Here is a 23,493-nt window from a genome sequence, read left to right as displayed (position 1 = left end):
AAATCATGTTGCTGGTGACCACTCTGACCAGTCTCTGCTCCACCATAAAGACCAAACCATATAGACTTAAAATGGCAGCAGACATAAAGTCTATATAGCAGAGGTCCTCACAGGTCCACTCAGTTCCTAGCACCTGAGACCAAGTCAGGATCTGAGTCGGGTCAGGGTCTAAATTATATTTAGTCGAATCTAAGCAGACTCACTACCAGCTTACCCCTAACCCTGTATTTTACCATTGCTGCTCATTGACTGAGCATCATGCTGCTGCCATTCTTGGTGTTCTCTCTCTGTTCTCCGTTTGGGTCTGGTTGGGTTAACCACATTTTGGAATGGGTCTAATTTTCCTGCCGTCCATTCAAATCAGGCCCAATTACCATGTCTGGTCTAACACTTTATACCCAATTTCGGGCCAGAGGGAGCAACAAATTAATCAAGGTTACATAAAGTAAACTTAGGTGAAAAGCTGCAGGCATCACTATAATTATGTGATCTTATTGTACCCTCTTGAGAATATTCACATAGCACTCGTTCATAGAAACATGCACTGACATGTTCTTTTGGCGTTAGAAATTGAGTAATGTTTAGTTTGTAATATAGCCTCAGTGTAACTGTATAATTAAGCAGCAAATGAGATTAGGATTAGAATTAGAATTGATCGGTATGATGGAAAAACAAGCCAGCAGGATCCAGAATGATACCAGCTTAATTTTGTAAGGGAGCTCACTAGTTCAGGCTGTATGACTGCAGTCCCACTGTGTGTGTAAGATGAGTGTTAGCTGCCATTGGTGATAATGACAGAGGTGCCTTTGTGTCCGGGGGTCTGCTCTGCCGGTACACGGAGGTGAGGAGTCATATCAAGGTGGGTGGGGCCCGTGCTGGCGGAGGTACAGTAGCCCCGGAGGCTTTCTGGGTCACAGAGGTGCTCCAGAGTGTAGCCTGTCAAGGAGTAGGCTGCATGCTTGTCCAAGTAGGGCCGTGGGTGGGTGTGGGAAGGGTAGAGGCCTGGGGCCGGTGTGGGAGAAGTGGAGCATGGGGCTGGCCGACCAAAGGGGTGGTGTAATGGCAAAGAAAGGGGACACAGGTCTGTCTGGAGGTAGTCTTTGGGCTTGTGGAGGCGCTCAGACCCTGGACTGCTCAGCCTGGATAAGGGGGCAGGACTGGGCGCAGGGCTAATCACCTGGCTCAAACCTCGACACAACACAGTCTGTATTGGCAGGGACCCTTGAGTATACTCAGGAGTGAAGCATGGACCAGGGCCCTTGGGCAGTCCATTGGCCGGCCCCACTGGAGCATCTGGAAGGCCTTTGCGCAGCTGCAGTCGACTTTCTTCTTCCTTGATCATCTGTTGTGTTGCTCGGATCAGTGTCTCGATCTTGCTGGGTTCCTGTGGGCTGCAGCGGTAGTGGTCAGCTTGGTACCGATCCCCTGAGTCACTGGCTGAGCCTCCATCTGGAGAGCTGACCACACTGTCCTCATCCCAGTGGCCCCGGCCTGCAGGTGGACACAATGAAAACAGTCAGTACTGAGGAAACATTAACAAGAATTTTCATCAAAGCAACCATAGCTACTCTTGCTTCCATGGGTACCTCCTAATTTTGAAGGAATTTCTGGTATGAACAAATGAAAACAAGACAAATACTAATTACATGGCACACCAGCAGAATATGATGCATAAAGAATGGTGTTTACTGTATTTACTGTCATGGACTGAGACAACAGGACCACTCAACAGGTCAACTACAGCAAGCACCCTTAAATTTGTCTATCAGGGGCTCTGGATATTGCACTGATGGAAGAATATCAGCACAGAAAACCACTTGTTGGGAGGTTCAGTCTAAAATAGTCAAGGTTTCAACAGTATATATAGTTTTGTCTCTTCAGTGGACATGGACCAGGTCTTAGTCCTCACCATGGTAGCTGTGGATGGCTGTGATGTGCGGCATACTGCTGTCATATCCCTCGTGGTTCTCCAAGGAGCTCTTGCTCAATGGTAGGATGGACCGGGTGGTGCCCCACCATGCATCCCTGCCATTTGGAGGTGCTCCTAGAAAATATCGCCCTGCCTCACATCGACCACGCTCACAACTTTGACCTTGACCATGTACATGTAGGTGTGCGTAGCCGTCGCTGGTGGAGTGATGCTGCTCCTCAGACAGGCTGTGGCAGAGCATGCGAGGATCTGTGAACTGCCTGTACACACAGGAGGCATCAAGGCCTTCACTATGTTCCAATAGCTGAGGGGAGGCTGAATCAGTAAGGGGGCTGCTGCCCCATGGACTGTCCTGGTCTGACTCTGACCGCTCCGTCTGGAAACTAGGATACTGCAGTGACAAAGGCGGGTAGGGAGAGAAGAAAAGAGATTATAGAAAGCCTTCAGATGAAGTGGCACACCCTCTGAGAACCACAGTTGAGACCAGTGACTATGAACAGCTGACTACCAAATTCGGCAAGTAAATTGTTTGGCTTTGTATACTTATTGGCTATATAAAGTTAGATAGTATGTTACCCAAGTACCCAGGGACAACACCAGGCTGTATGGCAAATTTGGCATAAACTCCACAGTTGAAATTATTGGTCATGTGGCACACTTGGGTACAGAAAAACTTTCTCCGAATACATAACAGTTGAACTACTGTACAGCAATGAAGAAAAGTGTCTCACAAACACTTTTAAAGTCAAGCAAAAATCAGAAGTCACAAAGACACCAGTAGATTATCCTCATTCCACCTACATATGCAATATGCAGCATGTGCTGATGTGGGCTTCAAAAATGCAATTTTTTTCTCTTTAACTGACCAACTTTAGTTGGAATGCATGGAGCACTATCATAGAACAAAGTATCCAGCTCTCTGATACAGTATATGTTTTTGTATATATTTTTCAAGGTGTCTTACAGCAACATCTTAAAAGACATCAGAGGGGACGAGAAACATGAGCAGTCAGACCATCACACAGGTTAGAAATGAGCCCACAGGTAGGCCAAACTTATTTTGAAGGCAAAATGAATGCAAGGTAAAATTATTATCCAAACTGTTGTGAACATCCATCAGTTTATACATTACTTCCAGGGTCTACTTTCACTTACCATACTTCAAAATACTAGTTGTGTGCACATAGTTTTCCTGTGAAATGAAGGATTATTACCTCATTGCTCTAACATTTTGGGTGCACTCACATGGAACAATTTTCTGTGGCTTTTTTGATTCAGGGTTGCAGTGGCAGCAAGCTCAGAAGAGCAGCCTAGACATCCTTCTTCCCAGCCAGAACTGTTTTAAGGCCGTATGGGATAAATAAAACCTCCAGGAGACATGCTAATCAGATGCCCAAACAACCTCAACTGACTCCTTCCAATGCAAATGAGGCAATAGGTCCATGATGATGAGCACAGTCTCCCTGAAAAGGAAAACTCATTTTGGTTGCTTGTACTTGTGATGTTGTTCTTCCGGTCATTACCCAAATAAAGTGGGTTAGATAAACTGGCTAAACTGTTGGCTTTTCTACAACGCGTCTGGTCGTCTGACTGCTGGAGTTCCTTGCTTTGCTGGACAACATCACCCATCATACATATTCTCGGATAACAGCAACTGCTTTTGTGAGTACAATGCTATCCTAAACAAAAGAAATCGTTGCAGCTCTGACATGAAGCTTTTCTGTCTTGGACACCGTTGTACTGTGTGTTCACCTCAGCATCACGTCATATGTGTGTTTGAAGTTCAGCAAGTTAAATACATGAAATTCTCACCTGTGTGTATGGCGAGAGTCTAGCTTTGGTCTTGGGCCGGGATACTCTGCTCTTGGGAGTTCTGCAGTTCTCTGTGAGTCTGCTAGCGGTGCTGCTGCTGTAGGGGTAAGAGGCCTTTGACGTGGCCTGGTCCAGAGAGAGCTGGAGGCCTTTATACTCTGGCTCCCTACAGACAAAAACATAAATTCCATGAGGTGCTTTCACAGTAATATTGTCAATGTTTTGCATTTGCATGTCATACATTTAATACAGTTCCTAATTACACAAGGAGCGTTCCCAGTCCCCTGGAAAGGCTCTTTATTGAAGAACGCAAGCAGCCCATATGTACCTGTGTGTTTGGCTTTTCTCTAGATGCAAAAACCCATTAACATCTGTTTAGCTATTAGAGCCGCATCATGATGCTGAGAGCGCCAGCATCCAGAGAGATGTGTATTTGTGTTTCTATGTGCGTGAGTGGCACTGCTGGGAGGGGTGGGGGTGTGCTAAGAGGGCTGGAATGGCTGTTGGGATGCTTGTTTTACCAGAAGGATTGAAGCAGGGCTTTCAACAAACACTTTACAGAGGGAAAGCTGTCCAATCAAACACTGGGAGATTAAAGGCTATGTCTGGCTGAATCAGGCCCATAGGAGAAGCTTGGACATCTCTTTACTGGGAAAAGGGAATTGATTACTCACTAAAGTGTCCTACAGCTCTCACCATGGATGATGCATCAAGTTTGAGACAACAGAAAACCTGGACAGGGTTTACTTGAGACAAATAGTGATCCATCATCTAAGCATATTCTCCTGTTACATTCTCTCTCCACACAAACACAAATTCATACATGTTCATGAATTTCCTGTCTGTATGTATACAGACACTGTTATATTCACTAAATGTGACAAAAGGTAGATGGTTCAGTGAAAGTATTTGTACTGGGCACTGACATTGTGTTCACTTAAATGGAGAAGGTTGGACTTTGTGCATAAGATAGCAGAGTGACGAGTTTGCTCTAAACCAGAATAGAAGGCAGCAGAAGTGATTAAACAGACAGGGTAACTTCTGTGAGCAAAACATGTGGTTACGTGCTTTTGCTGCAGACATGCCTTTATTCACAGGATTGCTAAATCACTGTCAGGTTGTGGTAGCAGTGGCAGGTGCAGGGGTTATCAGAGCTGAACACACACTGGGAGTTCACATGCAGGTGAAGTGCCCTTATCAGCTGTGTTATCTGTGGTTGTATACACTAAAGCTACCTGGCAAAGCAACTCTGCTCCTGATAACAAAACAAAAAAGAAGCCATACTGCTTCATTTCCACCATCACCGCGTGGCTCAATCCGTATAGTGTCTCAAAAAGATTTACAAAAGCAGAACAAGGAGGGAAATAAGGCTGTATTCCCCTCACAGTAAGATGGAGCCCATAAACACTCATAACGTTTACAGCCTATTAATTAAAAGGCCATAAACACAAAGCTGTTATGGATTTGATGTAGTAGGTACAGGAAATGTGTGTCAAGCTGTTCTCTGCCTCTAAATGCAGCCAGCCACGCTGCTTAATGGAGGGTTTTATAGGCCTTATTCATCCACATGCTCACTTGTACATCTGTGAAACATGCACATTAGGGGCAATAAAATAATAGGATAACAGGCAAGTAAATGGTATCCCTCTCTTCGTAAGAGTGTGGCTCATGCAGGTAGGGTCTCTGCCATGATTACAGTTTGATTTTATCAGAAGCAAAGTAGCAGCTTGGCATGAGGATTTTCATGGCAACCAAGTGCTTTTGGTCTGTTTGTGCAGGATAAAGACCCACCAATGCATCCCAGTCCAGCCAGATATGCTTCAGCTTCTGCCTCTGTTTATATACTCTGCAGGCTGAGCTGCCAGTCTTAGATAAACTATACCAGGTGACTGACGCCGCCAGAGAGGCCGCCACAGGTAACAGCCAACACATGCACACACTTAGAAAAGTTAATAACAAAGGGCTAAGAAATTCTGACTTAACTGGCATTTGAGAGAGCAGATACAGTGGAACAGAAGAAACAGAGATGTCTACCATCAAAGGTAGAAAGAACAGGAAAGACTTGGCTTTGTTTCATCACACAACAATAAAGACTAAAAAACTGAATATGACTTGACAAACTTTCTTCATTCCCAGATTCAGCAAACCAAACACACATGTCATATTTCCAATTAACCTCCAGTTAATTGCTTCACAGCAACTATTTGCATAAATCTCTAGTACCAACACTCATTATCTTATCAAAGCAGAGAATGACAACACAACAGAGATGTGAGGTACCCTCTTTGCCCCGGAGCTGCAGACACTTCAGTCATTTCACATCACACCCATATGACTGACAACTGTCAAGTATCCACCAATCTACCCCTACAAGTCGATATAATAGTGATCCACAACATTTTCATCTCAATCAATGTTCTGTTTTGCTATTCTCTTTCAATAATTGATACACTATAGTGATTCAACCTATAGTGAGTTTGTGTCACAGCATTTTATATTTGTGTCCAGTTTGGATGAAAAAGAAGAAAATTACTGGAACATGTCTACAAGCTGCTGTTAGGTCAGAAAGGTCGCATGAGCCGCAGTGAGCGTTACATTACTGATCTTCCATCAGTCCATCAAATCTCCAACCCTGTGAGGGTTAATCAGTCATCTTTAATTTGTTTAGAAATAAGGGGTCACACTCTGTCTACACTGGACATGTTTGTCCATCTAATGGAATGGATGTCCATGCCAGCTGCTGCTGACGTGCAGCCTTAACTGTATACCAATAAAGACAAAGTGGTACAGTTAATGCAGGTGTTTTTCTATATTTTTCTTATCATCAAATCCAGTAAAAAGACCAAAACCAACAATTTGTTGATCCACCTTCATATGCCCTATCCTGTCCGTGATGCTGAACCCCAAGCCTGCTGTTTCCCACTGAAGACATCAATCATTAAAAATGACTCACAGATTTCTAGTTTCAATTTCTTAAAACAGTTGTTCATGATAGTTTTTATCAAATGTTACCAAGTCATGTATTTTGCAGGCGAACACGGTAACAAATGGTATTTATCATAACAGGTTTACGACACACATAGGTACTGAGCATATGGCCAAAAAAACCTGTACCACCTGCAAGGCTGTCTTTTTCTTACATGAAAAAATACAGGTTCCAGTTCTGCCACTGTAAAAATGGCAGCCAGCAACAGTTGTTTTTTCCTGCTCTTTTTGTGAATTATTATTTTATGATTTTATCCCACACAGCTATGGACTGTCACTGCCAGATGCTTCTGCAAAGAGTCTGGGAGTTATCTTGATCAGGATGTGTCCTTTAAGTTCCATATAAAACAAATTTATCAACTACATAAGATTGCAAAAATCAGGCACATCCTGTCTCAAAACGATGCAGAAAAACTAGTTCATGCATTTGTTACTTCCAGTCTGAATTGTTGCAATTCCTTAATATGCTGATCCAGAATGCTGCAGCATGTGTTCTGACAAAAAAAAATAAAAAAATATTTATATTATTTCTCCTTTCATGTTTCTCCAATGGTAGCCACTATGGCTCCCTGTAAAATCCAGAATAGAATTTAAAATCCTTCTCCTTACTTACAAACCAATAAATGGTCAAGAACCATCTTATCTTAAAGACCTCATAATACCCATTTACCCAATTAGAACACTGTGTTCCCAAAATACAGGCTTATAATACAGTTTCTAAAGTCTCCAAAAGCAGAATGGGAGCCTGAGCCTTTAGCTATCAAGCTCCTCTCCTGTGAAACCATCTTCCAGCCTTCATGCAGGAGGCAGATGAAGAGTAGGCTTAAAACTTTCGTTTTTGATTGATAAAGCTGATAAAGCTTACGGTCAGGGCTGGCTCAGGCTTGCCTTGGACCAGCCCTCAGTAATGCTGCTATAGGATTAGACTGTCCGAGCTCATCTGTTCTTCTCTCCCTCTCCATCTGTATGCATTCATGTCCTGCCAAGCCATGTTACTGGCCTAGCGTCTTCCCCAGAGTCTTTGTGCTTTGTTGTCTCGCAGGTTGGCATGGATAGTCGTTGAACCTGGATTGTGGATTATAGCTATTTCAGAATTTGCTTTTGTCATCTCCCAGTGTCTTCTCTTTCGGCATATTTATCCGGGTTCATGTAAACGACAACATTTTTGAAAATGATGTTGTGTGCACGATGTTATATTTGAAAACGGAGGGGCCAAAATATCCGTTGTCCAAAACACCCTGCTACGTGTAAACGTAGGCTCAGACTGGGCGGGTTCCTCGTGCACTGCTGGCTCTGCCTAATTACCTGCACACCTGAGGTGTGTTAGAGCATGAGTGCTGGCAGTACTCAGGAGAGGCTTTCTGGACATGTGGCTGCCAGTTCGTCCTGATCTCTTCCGTGTGATCGTCCTACCCCTCGTCTGAGTAATCGACTGAGAAACCCTTTGAAAGCCCTGCATTTCACATTTGTCCTGGAGTTTCCAGTGGATTATATTATTGTACTTTTGGAATTTCTGCTTCTGTTTGCTCTTTGTTTCAGTGTCTCCAGCCCGGCTCGGTGTGCCTCTCAGCCTCAGTTTTCCAGTTTAGTTCTTTGTTATTTCCACTCAGTTTTGAGTGCGCTTTTGGTTTCTTCCCTTTTTGTAAATAAATTGATTTTTGTTTTTGGCATTGCCCTGGAAATGGTCTAATCATTTGAGTCTTGAAAGAAAATTTATTTAAGGCTAAACCTTAACATTATGGGCTCTATTTTAGACTCCGCCACCGGCACGGCGCAGGCTGCGCACCCCACGCAGTGGTATTTTCGTGCAGTGCAGGCAGGCGCACGGCACACTTGGTATTTTGGTAAACCGAGGCGTACAGAGGTGCGCCAGGATGGGCGTTGCAGCGCAATAGGGGAAGGTGTTGGCATAATCAGCCGGCGCATTTGGATTTTTGTCCCATTTCACCCCGTGATTTGTGAAGATTTGACTCGGCTGTGTCAAAGCCACTCCACGCCTTCTCCCCTCCCTCTTTCCGAGTTGCGCTGCTGCCTGGGACTGAGATGAGAAGGAGGAGGAGATGCGAAGTGGACCTGACTTTGCGCCGCGCCTGCGCCACGCTGGCAGCGGAGTTGAAAATAGAGCCCAGTGTCTCCTGCTGTGGCCCTGTCTGACATCCACTGCAACTGCAACAACTACTACTCATATTTCCATTACTATTACATCCATAGTGCTGTATGACGTACATATACTGTTACCAATACATACATATATCACATACATAAATATATCAGATATGTGTATATCAATAATAAGTCTATTAGTAGAGCTGTCACTGTCACTGTTACTGTGATTGTATTTCTGTCTGTCTGTCTCTCTCTCTCTCTCTCTCTCTCTCTCTCAATGCCTGATCTCAGATCAGCATTCAGAGCCCATTGAGAGTAATTACACAAACACTATTAGTGGTTATGATGCCATAGGCTCCTCATACTCCTAGTTGCTGTAGCCTACTCTGTTGCTATGGTTAGGCTCCTCTTCAGCTCTGGCAAACCAGCCATTGCCTGATTGACTGATGTAAAATGCATTACGACAGGTGAACCAGCATGGGAATGTCGCCACAGACACCAGATTTAAAAACTCTGGTATACTGTGAAATACAGAGATTTACCTCAGAGTGATTGGCTTAATCTCGTTTGGCAAGAGCTTGAATGTAATTGAATGTTGTAATGTACTTGAGTTGATTTATATGTAAAAATCCTGGTCTAAGTCAATATATTGCCTATGTGAATACATAATTAACTACACAGCACAACCAAGACATAAACATACAGCACTGTTTGTCTTAAGTTGTTTGGCAGTCAGCATGTTGATATCATAAAGGTAAATCTAGCAGCATTTAGGAACACAGTCAGATACTCACGTGAGAACATAGTTGACACTGACGATGCAGTGGGGTCGGGATGATCGGCTGTTGTGTACAATGGTTGCATAACTCTGAATCCAGACCCAGCCTCCATGTTTGGCCAAGAAACGATAGTACTTAGTTGTGACCTGACCTTTCACCAGCACTACAAGAGATGGGAAAGAAATTACAGCAAACGATCACGATTGTGGAAAAAATCCAAACAAAATGCAGCATTTACTGTACTAAATGACATTCACTTATCGAAATATAGCTGCAAATTACAATAAGATGATCAATTACTAAAATCTGAAAGATCTGAAATTGGAAAACTGCGCTGAATGTATTTTATTTTATCTTATGGCATTGTGAATGAAATGAGCTGTTTTATAGTAACAAATATTCAAAATTAAGGATTGTATGAAATTTCGTTTGAATGATCAAAAAATAAATAAGGTTAAGCAGCATAACAACAAAACATCCTACATAATATGACAACATACCATAACATAATGAAGCACCATAGGACTACAATACACAGCACTGTATAGCCTGATGTGATGTATCTGTGTGTGTGTGTGTGTGTGTGTGTGTGTGTGTGTGTGTGTGTGTGTGTGTGTGTGTGTGTGTGTGTGTGTGTGTGTGTGTGTATTACTCATGTTGTGGGGACATTAATCTGTTTACACAGTCACATTGTGGGGACTTGCCTTCCTTATGGGGACAAAAGTCCCCCTAATGTAAATTATTAAATTTTAGGGTGAAGACTGGGGTTAAGATTAGGGTTACACAAGGAGTGGTTATGATTATGGTTAAGGTAGGCCTCCAGGAAATGAACTAATGCCTATGTAATGTCCCCAAAATTTATGGAAACACAACCGTGTTTGTGTTTGTGCGTGTCTGTGTGTCTGTAGAGAGATTTTGTAGAAAGATCAAACAAACCTAACTCACACAAGTGATGAGCACAGCGCAGGTGGAAGGAGTCACAGCTGTGGACATGATGGTAGAGAGTCTTCTCTATTAGATCCTGGGGCTCATAGCCTGTCAGCTCTGCAACCCTGAGCAAAACACACACACACACACACACACACACACACACACACACACACACACACACACACACACACACACACACACATATATATATTCTAAGGGTACACTCACATACATTTTCACACAAAATGCATAACAAGCAAAAACACAGAAGAACTCACATCCACACCCTCACACTGTACATGCATAGAAACATGTATCCAGGTGCAGGCAAGTACTGAACACTGATTCATTCAGAACGTACCGTGAGTCGAGGAAGATGAGCTTCATGTCCAGGCTGGCTCTGAACATGAACATGTTGCTGTGCAGCTTGATCTCAGTGACAGCACTGGGCGGCAATGAGTGGCCGACAGCCACCAGCCCCACGTTCTGATAGCAGCCGTCAAACGGAGACATGTCCAGGCTGTACTGACGGATCTTCAGGTAGCCACTACAGTGAATCACCTGAGCCAAAAGTTCACAGATGGATACAAAAAGTATGAATATCAATCCACACATGTTCCAGAAGTCCTTTAGTCCTATTCAGTCAGTGGCAGGAGGCGTGTCCCTGAATCTTTTTAAAAGCTTTATTTCAGCATGTCACAATTTTAATCTCTTTTGTACTTGTCCCTCATTTTATAGGAATGGTGGCATGACTGATTGGAGTAGTTCCCATTCCCCATTCGTCTCCAAACTCTGCCATTTCAAACCCTGTGATGATTACAAAACGGTTGAACAAGAAGTTTCCAATCCATGCGGGTGCCACCCATAAGAACCTGAGGCCAGCAGCTGCTACCTCTCCCACCTGTTTTTCTGTACCAGATATCCCTGTTAAACTGCCCCATTTATTTTAAATTATTTTATTTCAGTTTGACTTCTTGCTTTTAACTGAGACCTGGCTGAAACCTAGTAAATCTCAGCCCTGGCTTAATGACAGTACACACAATTTCAGAGAGAGCTGCAAGAAGGTTAAACGGAAACGGAAGAAACAAGCTACAAATCTCCTATGATATGCTTGAGATGCGATATGCTAAACTGATTCAATACCAGGACTCTGTTAAAGTTGCAAGGGCAAAATACTAATAATACTGACTTAATATCAAACAACCGTCATAGACCCAAAGTCCTTTTTAGCACTATAAATGCTGCTATGAATCCAACAGGCATTACTACTCCTGACCCCTCCACAAAAAATTTCCTCAACTTTTTGTTGACAAGATAATTGATATTTGAAGGTAAATGTCACCTTCCTCTTCGATACCTCTTGATTCCCATGAACCTGTGTCTCTTTCCTTTGTGTAGGAAGCAGTTTGTTATTTATTGAAACATTTGAAGCTTGACTGAATGAGCTCTTTTAAAAATTCACCATGATTTGTTACTAGCAGCAGACAATGGGAACTGTGCTGATTTAGTACTTTTAGACCTTACCGTGGCATTTGATACTGTCCATCATAAGATGGTCATCACCAGACGTGAACAATGGGTTGGAATTCTGGGCATAGTCCTAAATTGCTTTAAGTCATACCTGGAAAATCTAAAATCTAAAATGCCTCTTCCTCCTTTGGGGTTCCTCAGGGCTCTGTTTTTGCTGTCCTTCTGTTCTCTCTGTAAATGCTCCCTCTGGGTCCCCTGATTGAGAAGCATGACATCTCCTTCCATTCTTTTGCAGATGATACCAAGCTATACCTGCAACTAGAATGTCACAGCCCTCAGTCATTGCAGCCTCTATTTGATTGTTTCTAGGGCATTAAAGACTAAATATCCCAGAACTTTTTCATGCTAAATGAACTGATAATTGGGATGGATCTCTTTGGCCCTCCTGAATCCACTAACACTCTGTGTGAAACACTCAGCTCATTGTCATCCTTTGTGAAACCCTATGCGAAAAACCTTAGGATGATTTTTGATTCCATATTTAAATTTGACAAACAGGCAAATTACGTGGGGGGAGCTTTTTCCAACTGCAAACCTTCACAAAAGTAAAATCCTTCTTATCATTCTAAGATTCTAAAAAAGCAATCCATGCTTGTATTACCTCTCGCCTTCACTTCTGTAACTCCTGGTACACGGCAGTCTGTCAGTCTTCACTTTCATATCTGCAGTATGTGCAGAACGCTGCTGCTAAGTTTTAAACTGGTTCCCGTAAACAAGAACATAATCCCCTCATGCTCGCCTCCCTCCATTGGTTCCCGCTCAGTTTTAAAGTCTATTTTAAAGGCATCATTATTTATTTTTAAAGGACCTCATGGATTGGCTCCCTCTTACCTATCTGACCTTTGACTTTCTTATACCCCACCAAGGACACTCAGGTCCTCTGACCAGTCACTTCTGCCTGTCCCTCAGGCTCAGCTGAGGGGCGACCACACTTTCTCAGTTTTGGGCTCCAGTCTATGGAACAAACTGCCCCACCACATTAGACGTGCCCCCTCTATTGAATCGTTCAGAACACAGCTCAAGGTCAATCTCTTTTCTTTGACTTTCCACCATACTTACATTTCTATTAAATGGGCTTACTCAAATTACTCTTTGATTTTTTCTTGATCTCTGCTGGGGTAGATGCATGATTTATGTTGTCTGCTCTGTTCTTGTTTTCCTCTGCATATGTTTACAAAACACCTTGGTCAATTTGTGTTATTCTAAATGTGCTATGGAAATACATTTTACTTGACTTTTGACTTGACATCCTTAAAATTTTCACCACTACTGGTAAAGTAGTCTAATTGCAAAATTGTCATGTTGTGCATTCCATCAACCACTGCTAGCAAGGCTTTAGATGCTTTGTTACCCTTAAATACAGTACAAACATCTTGGGCAATCACCGGAAATTTATTTGGAGAGCAAGCCTAAAAATTACATTTGGGAGCTGCTTATCTGTTGACCTGTGGTATGTCTAAGAATTTATCACACATGAATGAATTTAAATTTATTATAAGGGTTCTGATATTGGCTTTTCTTAAGTATGTGTATATTTTGGTAAAACTGTCTATGAGGACCACATCTACAGTGCATTGTGTGTGCATTCATAATGAATTCTAATGCATTCATGATGTTTCATGACAGCAGGTAAATTTTACTTGCAGTTCTATGCATTTTGGCTTCTTACATAATAATCACTTACAGTGCAGCATAAATTCTTTTAAAAGTATGAAAATGCACTACACTTCACTTACCATCAACAGACACATTATAGGTGTTTATGAGTGCAGTCATAATGCATTATGAATGAATTAGAATTAATAATAATTAATCACTATGAAAGCCACCACAATGCACTGTAGAAAGCATATTCATAGAAAGTGTTACAGTTATTTAGGTTTTGTTTTTTTTTTGTTTTTTTTGTTTTTTGGATTGATTGATAGAGTGGTCCATGTCAAAACAATTACAAAGTAATAGAAAATAAAGACAGCTGTACTCATGTCAGTTTAGCAGCATAGCTGTACTACCTTGTAGCCTCCACAGGTAAGACCAGCATTTCTTTTAGCAAGGACACATTTCATTCTCAGAAAGAAGGAGCGTTCCATCTCATATTCTGCAGAGAATTAAAAAAAAAAAAAAAAAAAAAAGTTAATTATCCTGTATGATGAGTCCACGTCAAATACAGTACAACATGCCTGGGTTGTTGATTACCGTGGACAAAGTGTGAATGGTAAGGCTGGTGTGCTGTGAGGACGGCTGTCATTTCATCATGATCTGCTGGATGAATGTATTCATAAATGCTGTTTCCCGTCAACTCTACCTGTTGGAATGAACATTGATCTCAGAAGTGTGACACATCAGGCCCAGTTTATCAGAGGAGGTCACATTAAGCTTGTCAAACTAACCTGCGACAGGCCCAAGTGGACGGATGCTGTTTCTGATATGTACATTATTTTCCCGTCTGGAGCAACCACAAAAATGAAGCCATCTAATGTCTGAAAGAAAGAACAAAAAGATTTACATGATTACATGAGATACCAACACCGGGCCAAAAATGATTTGCCTCTTAATAAAGTCAGAGTTATTGTCACTTATACACTATAGTGTCGTATTAATGTGATAGCTGCTGCCACAGTAGACAAACTGACTGCTGCAACAACATCAGAGCAAAATAATGATTTGAAGAAAGGAATGAAATAACAAACACAAACAACAATGCCATGTAATATGTTTTAAAGGAACAGTTTAATTAAAGACTCAGTTCATAAAGGTCAATATAATGAAGTCTAATACAACAGCACTGCAATTAATTGTGCCTGTTCACTTTTTGCTTTAAAGAGGTGTTGATTCAACTTTACGGTCATTTTGGAAGCTGTCATTTGTGCTGCTGCTGAAGTGGAATTCATTGTATTGAGCCGTGTTGGTAATGTTTTGTTGACACATTTTTATCAATTGAAAGCCGAACATTATTACCTTCATGAAGGTAGGATTTATTACTGGCTACTATATCACACTGCATTCAGTCAGCTAGATCTACCATAGACTACTAACTGAGTGAAAGAATGTATTATTATTACCCTTTGTCAAATTAACCGATAACAATAACAATGATAATAAGGAACACTGCTAATAATATTAATATGAACCTCTCTCGATATTAAGCTCTTATTTAGAGCATATAACCTGTTTGTTAAACCAGCAGAACTACATTGTCATCATGAATCTTAATTTTAGGCCAGTCTGTTTTCTGTAGTCCTGCTGAACGCTTGTAGCCCTCTGCTCCCTTTTTGCTTCTCTGTAACTGGCAATCCTGCAGGCCTGATCAGCTCACATGAAGCTCTGCTTGGCACTCTTCGATGTCTGTGTGACCAGTATGAACCAACCTGTGCTTGTCTCTGGCCAGCCTGTAGCCCTGTAGCCCTGCTCCATTGTGTTGCTGCTGATGTGAGAGGGGCTGCAGGACAGACTGAGGCTGTGCGTGACCAGGAATGTGTTCAGCTCATTTCACTCTTAAAGCACATGAATGAAGGCAGCAGGAGGCAGATGGCAGCAGCCACTAAAGCCCCCACACACAGTCTACATATGGCCGAATGGTAATAATAATAATAATAATAATAATAATAATAATAATTATTATTATTATTATTATTATTATTATTATTATTATTATTATTATTATAAGTATGTCTTGTTATGTGTGAATTTTCCAAAGAGCTAAGCTAATTCTTCATTCATTGTAATGAATGTTTAAAGGCCTTTTAGATTACCTTGTGGCAACTCACTCACTTGCAAACCCCAAAGCTCACAATTTGTTCCAGTTGCTTTTAAAGTGAGAATATTCCAAACCACAGAAGTAAGTACCTGTAAGAGATGGGAGCCTAATTCCTGGCTGACTCCATCCAGAGAACTGCTGCGGCTCACATGACCCCAGGACTCCCCAAGGCCTGGAAACAAATCATACACACACACACACACACACACACACACACACACACACACACACACACACACAATAAAATAAAATATTTGCTTATAAGAAACATAGAAATTTTACACTGCACAATAAAGGCGGGGGGAACATTATGTTGGAAAGCCTTATAAAACAAGAGAGGGTGTAATTCTAGATTTGAGTCTGTATACTGGAATGTCTGCAGTGAATTACAGATGTTCACAACAGATTCGTAACCTTAAGCTGTAAGTGGAATCTTATTGTCAGTACATTATCTCCACAACTGAAGAGGCCGCAGCAAATGTAAGAACAAATAATGTTGACAATAATGTCTGTGCCCCTTAAACTGGATTTACAGACTAATAGACTGTTCTTTATCCTTCAGTACACAGCCACTGAATAGGCTTTCAATCTCAAGACTGTACAGACATTTAACTGCATCATATGACCAGAAAAAAACTGCAGGGGAATCAGAGACAGTGGGAAGGGGGAAATGTCGCTCAATTGAAGGTCCACTGCACACACTCGTTAAACTGCAGCCGTGAGCATCACAAATCTGAAATCAACCAGTGCAAACTGCTACAATGTGTTAAGCTTACTGTCTGAAGCCTGCAGCTCTAAAAATACACCAAACCTAAAATTAGACTCGGAGCAGACTTTTATCGAATCCGGATCATCGCAAATGTTGTAGCGTGAAAACATTTTCATAAACCCTTCACAGCAGTAGTAGTAAAAAAAAAACAGTAATAATAATGTGAGACGGTGTGGTGCGCGGAGCTGCGCGGACAGAGCAGTGGAAGTGTGTGCAGCAGCGCTCCACATTGACATGCAAATCCCGCTCTGCAGAACAAACAGGCGGCGTGCATGCAGGGATCACAGCGCCCCGCCGCCTGCACGCTTCATATGGACCTAATATGGACTTCACGTTTGCATGAAAACACAATCAAATTACCCCCCAAAATACTCACGAGTGAAAAAAAAATGCTGGCTTCCACTTCATATCAAAGATGAATAAATATAAACATACAGACTTTAAACTGGCAGAAGCAAACAGCGCTGTGGGAACACGAGCTGAACCAGAAAACAGCCATATGTCCGCTGTCCTGCGCTCTGAGAGCAGGGGCCTCCCTGACGTTTGGCTCTCACAGGCCGACATTAATGCCGTTTGTCTCAATAATAATAATAATAATAATAATAATAATACATAGGAAAGCACAATCCTTAATGATCAGCGGGGCAAAAACTGAAAATAACAGAACATATTAAAGAGTAAAGTCACTTCAAACTAAAGCTTCTGGTCCCTCCGTGAGCTCATTTGTTCAGGTGTGTGTGTGGCCGCAGGCGGAGCAGATGGCCACTGCAGGTGAAGAACTCATTGATTCATTAGTTCAACTGTTCGCTAATTCTTTTCATTCGTCCAACACGCTGCGATTTGGGACGATTTCATTTTGTTCTTGTCCTGAAAGAGAGCAGCGGCTTCAACCTTCGATCATTCGGAAGAAACGCGCAAAAGTATACTCGTGAGCCGTGAGGTGGAAGCGTTTTGTTTGACCTGAAGAGGTGAAAGTAGACAGTGTTTGACAAGAAGAAAACAAAAACCAAAAAGAAAAGTGAGATTTAAAAAACACATTTTTGTGAAATTAATTTTCCTTCGTGTGTCTGCCTTATATTTTTAATCATCTCGTGACCACTCAGATTTATCTTAAGACCCCCGAATGATATATAAAATGATATAATAATTGTATATATATATATATTACATGTATATGTAAATTAATGAAATAGAAATTACAACTCAAATATAAAAAAAACATTTTTTTAATAATCTAAAAAATTAAAACAATAGAATCTAAATCGCAATAAATCGATTTGTTAGACACATGTTGAAATAACTAAATCACAAGATAAATAAATGAATCGAGCGCCGTGCATGATTTGGTGAACTTGTGTTCCGGTGAGGCAGGTTACGCATTTGAATGTTAAACTCTAATCCACAGCTAGAAAAGTCGCTGTGGTCCCTGAACGCCTCATGACACATAATGAAAGTACAGCAGAGCAAAAAGCGCTGCGTCAAATAATAAATAAGAAGTATAATAAATAAATAGTCAGCTTGCTCACTGGAGCCGTTTCACTCTCTCCTTTAGAACTGAGGGCATTATGTTGTATTCTAATGTTTAATCAACAGGACAAGAAGCCCATCTGCTGAGGAGCACCGTCACATGTGGCTGAAAGCTGAGGAACATCTAGCAGGCCTGGATTCTTTTTTCATAGCGTTGCTTTTACTTTTTCGTGACTTGGTGTTTGCCAGTTTTAAGCTGCTGTGGCCTATCAATAAACTATAGACTAATAGGATTTAAACTCAGTCACAGTAAAATTAATGGTGTTTTAATTTAGCAAATGCAGTAAAGATGATAAAAAGTGGTTTTAGCCTGTTTAAATGTCTTTCGAGGCTGAGGTGAAGAGAATTCAGCAAGATATTTGTAGTGTGGGGTGTCATGTAATTCAACTCTGGATGGACGGCATTGCTGAGGTCAAAGGTCATACTACTGACCACTCTGAGTGCCATAAATAAAAGTGACCTCCCAAGTCACAGAAATAAAGCAAAAATCCTGCGATACATCCACTAAAAATTAAGAACACTTTGAGCTTTTATTCTCCCCACTTAAGCAAAAGCACTAAAGCCCTCTCAGATGGGCTTCTTCGTGACTAAACCATCACGTGTGGCCTGTGGAGGAGTGCATGTGGGGGTCCTTGGAGTAAAAAGGCCTGTGAAGCCTGAGTGAAGAGGTCCAGCCTTTAAAACAGCAGAGGTGATTTAAAGGGGAAATCACAACACGGCTTGTAAAAGGCAGAGGAGTAAACCCTGCGCCTGCATGAATGTCCCTTCAATTATTCAGTGAGCTTCACTCGCTGGCTTTGCCACACATGATAACAGCAGAGGAGAACAGGCAGTCCCTGAATGCAGAATCTGAAAGTGGTTTTGATGTCTGTTACACTAAGTATTGATAACTCATTGCAACATCATGACTTTGGATGGAAGAAGAAGCAGAAGACTGAGCATGAAAAGTAGCTTCTCATTGTCCAGCTGAAGGGAACGGTGCCGTCTGTGGCCCCCGGCCTTTTCCTCATTCTGCTAAAACCTGAAAGATTTCGAGCTCCTGTTGCAGTTGTTTGGAATCCTGTGGTTCAATCCTAAGAGGTTTCTTACAGCCATCCTGCATTTTGCTTTCTGTACATTCTGCGGTATTCATCTCTCATTTCCCCTTTGATGGATTCAGTGGTGTAAATAATAACATGAGGGCTGAATGATTTCGAGCTGGTTGCACTGGGAAGCAATTCAAACATCTCCCTGCCTTGCACTTTTTGTGAATGAAACCATATGTTTACCAAACAACATTTACATTTGCTAACTCAACTAAAATGGACATTGATATATATAATGTGAACTGAAGGAGCGGATTACATTTAGTGTGGGCACGCTGCTTCCCTTGCTTTATTTTATTCTGACACTGACTGTGTGGTATTAGAATATAAATAATTACTCCATTTCCCCTGGTAGCCTGATGATGATGATGGCTTTAGCTGTTTAAAGAGCGCTGTATTATTAGGCCTGCAGTTCTGATAGGCTCCTGTCCTGTAATGGGTCTCATGCTGCAGTGAGGTAAACAATCAATACAAAGTTACTCTCACAGTGTAAAGACACAGATCCGCTGTTCCTTTGTGTTTTCTTTGTCACTCCACCTTCTACGCCACAGCCTGCTTTACTGTTACAAGGAGCTCCATATGTTGAGGGATCAGACGTGCAGATCATACTAATATCCGCGGCTCTGCAGCAGTCACGCAGGATGGAGCCTCATCCCAGCTAATCTGCTGGCAGGGGCCGCCAGGGGCCCCACATCACTGCAGGCTGGGGACCGGACAGACGCGCCGAGGGACACAGATTTCTGCTGCTGACTCCACACAGTCCTTCAATCAGAGGACAAACTGCGGACAACACTCACTCCGCCAAATGGATCTGTCTCTGATTCTGTTTTAATGTCACTGCGATAATTTACCGAAACTCCAGAGAAACGTATTTCAATCACGCGCGATCAGGAAAGATGGAATTCACATGAAAGCAATGTACTGAAAGCGCAATAAATCCGACATTATTTACATTATTTCAAATGTGCGCACAAGTCTCATTCAAGCCTGCAGACACTGAGTGACAACAAAAATACACGAAGCAGACTAAAATTATAATAACACGAAAAATAAAAATGTGAACGTGTTTCTCACATTTATTGTGACAGAAATCTGTCAGATATTTGAAACGCGGCCTCACTGATTTTCGTTCCTGTAAAATTAGAAGTTCTCAGAATAGCGACGGGTATTTATCAAACAGGCCAACAAAAAATGTAGTTTTTCATACTTCATTTGTATGAATTTAGAATTAAGAAATTGCTAAATAATGAAAATTAAACTGAGAAGAAATTCCACACACGACACACCAACAGTAACTGTGGTGATGAGATGTGTGTCCACAGAGACATCTGGAATCAAACGCTCGTGGAGCTTCAGACTGCTGTAGGCTTACTCTTTTTTATTATCCCATGTCAGTCACACTGCTTGGCTCTCTTACCTTCCGGAAAGACTATTCTCATTTTCAGGTAGCTGGTGGTCAGCCGGATGATGGAGGCTTTGTCCAGCTGGGAGGTGATGGCGGAGGGCAGCGGCAACAGTTTGGCCAGTTCATAAAATTCACTGTTTTCCTTTTCCCGTCGGGAGCGGGCGGCGTTTTTCGATTTCTCCTTCATGTTGTCTCCTCTGTGTCACAGAAGACTTTTCCTCTGTCGGTCCGGCTGCGGTCACTCACGGTCCAGGTGTCTCATAGCACTGTGATGAACCGGATTTGTCCCTCTGCTCGGCCTGAACTCCACAGCTGGCGCGCTGCTGTATTTCCAGATGTGCGGCTGCTGGCTGGAGACCAGCAGGACTCGGCTGATTCCTGTCTTTGTGACGGGGATAGTGGCGTTTGGTCGGCCCATCGGGGGGCTCAGCGCACGCTGGGGTCCATCATAGCTGATGTTAAAGGGGAGTGTGGAACCGCTGGAGACATGGGGCCCTGTGAGATGAAACAGCACAGTATTTGTCTCTCATAACTTGTGTCTGATCTAAAACATTGAATCGCTCCGTAAATCAAAGGACACTTGTTTGAATCTTTCTACTGATATTTAGTGGCTGGATTTTTAATCATAGCCTACACAAAACAAATCTAGAAATGTTTGTTCGCTTACCTCGGCGCAGATTCTACCGACAGTTCGTTAAATTGTCGCCTGTTGGGCTTGAAAGTGTCCGGATAGAATCCCTCTAAAAGCCTCAGCGCTGCATTTCTTCCCTCTATGTGATTTTATGGCTCTCGGCGCGTCCAGAGCCGCCGAAGAGCCGCAGGCTCGAAGGCCCGCCCACTGCACGCAACTCTGCTTCTATTGGGCGGAGGGATATGCTGTTCACGTGTCTATTGGCTCCTCTTTAGAATGACGCGATCCAGGAGAAACGGGGTGCAAATGGACTCCTCTGGCCCACAGCGGTCTGAAGCCGTCACTCGGTAATGGGACGCCGAACTCCTTCGTTTTCTGTATTTGTTGTTTGTCAACAAATTCTAGATTTAGTCAAGATTTCCCTAAACACATTTCATCTTTGAGCTTCTCTTGAATTCGGCATTTTCTCTGTTTGGTCGATCTGGCACGAGGCTACTTAACTTCGTGTTCTCTAAATATTCATCATATCACTTTGTTATTGGTGTTTTTAATATTTGGATCAAACATGGAGATTTCAGCAGCAGATTCTAAGAGAAAAGATAAGATGACGCTTTATTAATGGCCCCAAAAGGACATTTGAGCGTTACAGGCGGCAGCAGCAGCAAATCAAAGCTCTGTGTAAACAGTCCGTCTGAGAACACACTGTTTAAAGTGTACAGTACATTCTTCCAGACGACACTTCAGGCTCTATCTGTGATGTTTGCTGTGAGGATTTTTGAGGAAACGTGATGCCCACACTCTGCCTTTCTGACCTGTGCGCAAAACACAAGACCCCAAACACACACACACACACACACACACACACACACACACACACACACACACACACACACACACACACACACACACACACACACACACACACACACACACGCTCTCTGTACATGTCCAGTTACAGCTGAGGCCGCTGAAGAACCTGTTGGACTTGAGGAGCCTGACGTGGGGCCTGTGTGTGTGGATCTTAAAATGATGCACAGCGCACGAGGAACTCCTCCTGATGTCCAGCACACAGCAGAAAACACGCTGATTTTCAGCTCCCTGCTGAGATTTAGTGGGACAGAGACACTCTGAGCCTGCGCTCCGTCTCCTCTTCGACCCCCTCTGAAGACCAGCAGGACTAATGCTGATCCTCATCGTCACTCCAGCCTCTGAGCATCAGCACATGGTAACTGATGTTGGAGCCTCTCTTCGTACTGACTTCTTCCCGAACAGCAAGCCGTCTCGCAGCCTGTGCTTCTGTTACATGTCTTCATGTTTTTCAGTGTTTTGTTGAAAGTTTTAGAAAGGTGACATGAGGCATGCGGAATGCGTTATGTTCCCAGTGTGCTTTTGGAAAGCAAGCTTGAATTCTATGCTCGTGCTCTGCTCCGACCCTCGGCCAGGACGATGATGATGATGATGATGATGATGATGATGATGATGATGATGATGATGGTGGTGGTGGTGGTGGTGGTGGTGGTGGCAGAGCGGCAGCACCATCACGGCTTTCTCCCTCTCCGGCTGCACTGGGGCCAGTGCGGCCGGTCGGTAATGGGATCCAGGCTTCGGTGAAGGGCTGATGATGAAGCTGGAGGCTCCCGCTGTGGCTGACGCTGCTTTAACCTTCGCTTCAACTCCACATTTACCGTTCATTAGACTGCGTGTGTGGAAAATATGACCGTCAGAAATAGTCCACGTGATTAAGTCTCCTGCAGTCAGGCACTGATCACAACAAGCCGATGAGTTTATTCTGCTCAAAGATCGAGGCTTCATCGCTACTTTCTCAGTATCATCTACACGACATGTGCTGTAAGTCAAGCCTCGATTCCAGCTTCTCTTGAAATGTGTGTGTGTGAGCTGTAACATTGACTCTGGAGCCATGAAATTCTTTTTCATTCAAGTACTTGAAGAGACCGAGACAGTTCCTTTAGTTCAGCAGCATAAAGAAAACAGCTGGAAAATTACTGGATTTTCTTAAACACATAAAACAACTAATTATTATTGATATTGAAATTACAATTGTAATTACTCTTATTATGATACACCATTATATTTTTGGTATTCTATTATGAGAGTCGTGTACTGTAGGCCCCAGCAGGGCTGGAGTGACATCTGAGGCGGCCCCGGGCCAAAAATGAGACCTGCAGAAGAGCTGCACAGCCAAGCTACAGTGGAACACTGTCTGTCTGAGCTTTTCTGTACGTTCGTTGT

General features: G+C 42.7%; 1 protein-coding gene across 1 annotated transcript; it reads right to left on the bottom strand.

The window, feature by feature from the left end:
• Positions 1-772: 772 nt before the first annotated feature.
• sim1a (SIM bHLH transcription factor 1a) lies at positions 773-20,799 on the bottom strand. The gene is made up of 11 exons (XM_070966870.1): positions 20,625-20,799; positions 15,916-15,998; positions 14,460-14,549; positions 14,266-14,374; positions 14,082-14,167; positions 10,904-11,103; positions 10,558-10,664; positions 9,628-9,775; positions 3,743-3,908; positions 1,910-2,321; positions 773-1,491 (listed from the first exon to the last, which is right to left on the bottom strand). Exons 1-11 carry the CDS (start codon positions 20,797-20,799, stop codon positions 773-775), a joined length of 2,295 nt encoding a protein of 764 aa, XP_070822971.1.
• Between the last annotated feature and the right edge of the window lie 2,694 nt (positions 20,800-23,493).

Source organism: Chaetodon trifascialis, chromosome 7 (genome assembly GCF_039877785.1).
Source record: "Chaetodon trifascialis isolate fChaTrf1 chromosome 7, fChaTrf1.hap1, whole genome shotgun sequence".
NCBI lineage: Eukaryota > Metazoa > Chordata > Actinopteri > Chaetodontiformes > Chaetodontidae > Chaetodon > Chaetodon trifascialis.
The sequence above is the reverse complement of the archived record's forward strand: the minus strand, read 5'-3'. Positions and strand labels throughout refer to the sequence as shown.

Excerpts from the sequence above, each read along its gene's own strand:
- sim1a (XM_070966870.1), bottom strand. The coding sequence starts at position 20,799 with ATGAAGGAGAAATCGAAAAACGCCGCCCGCTCCCGACGGGAAAAGGAA. Across the intron at positions 11,104-14,081 it reads TTACCTGTGGAGGCTACAAG|GTGATTCACTGTAGTGGCTA; the intron begins GTAGTACAGCTA and ends CTTTTGGCTCAG. Across the intron at positions 10,665-10,903 it reads CTCATCTTCCTCGACTCACG|GGTTGCAGAGCTGACAGGCT; the intron begins GTACGTTCTGAA and ends TGTTTTGCTCAG.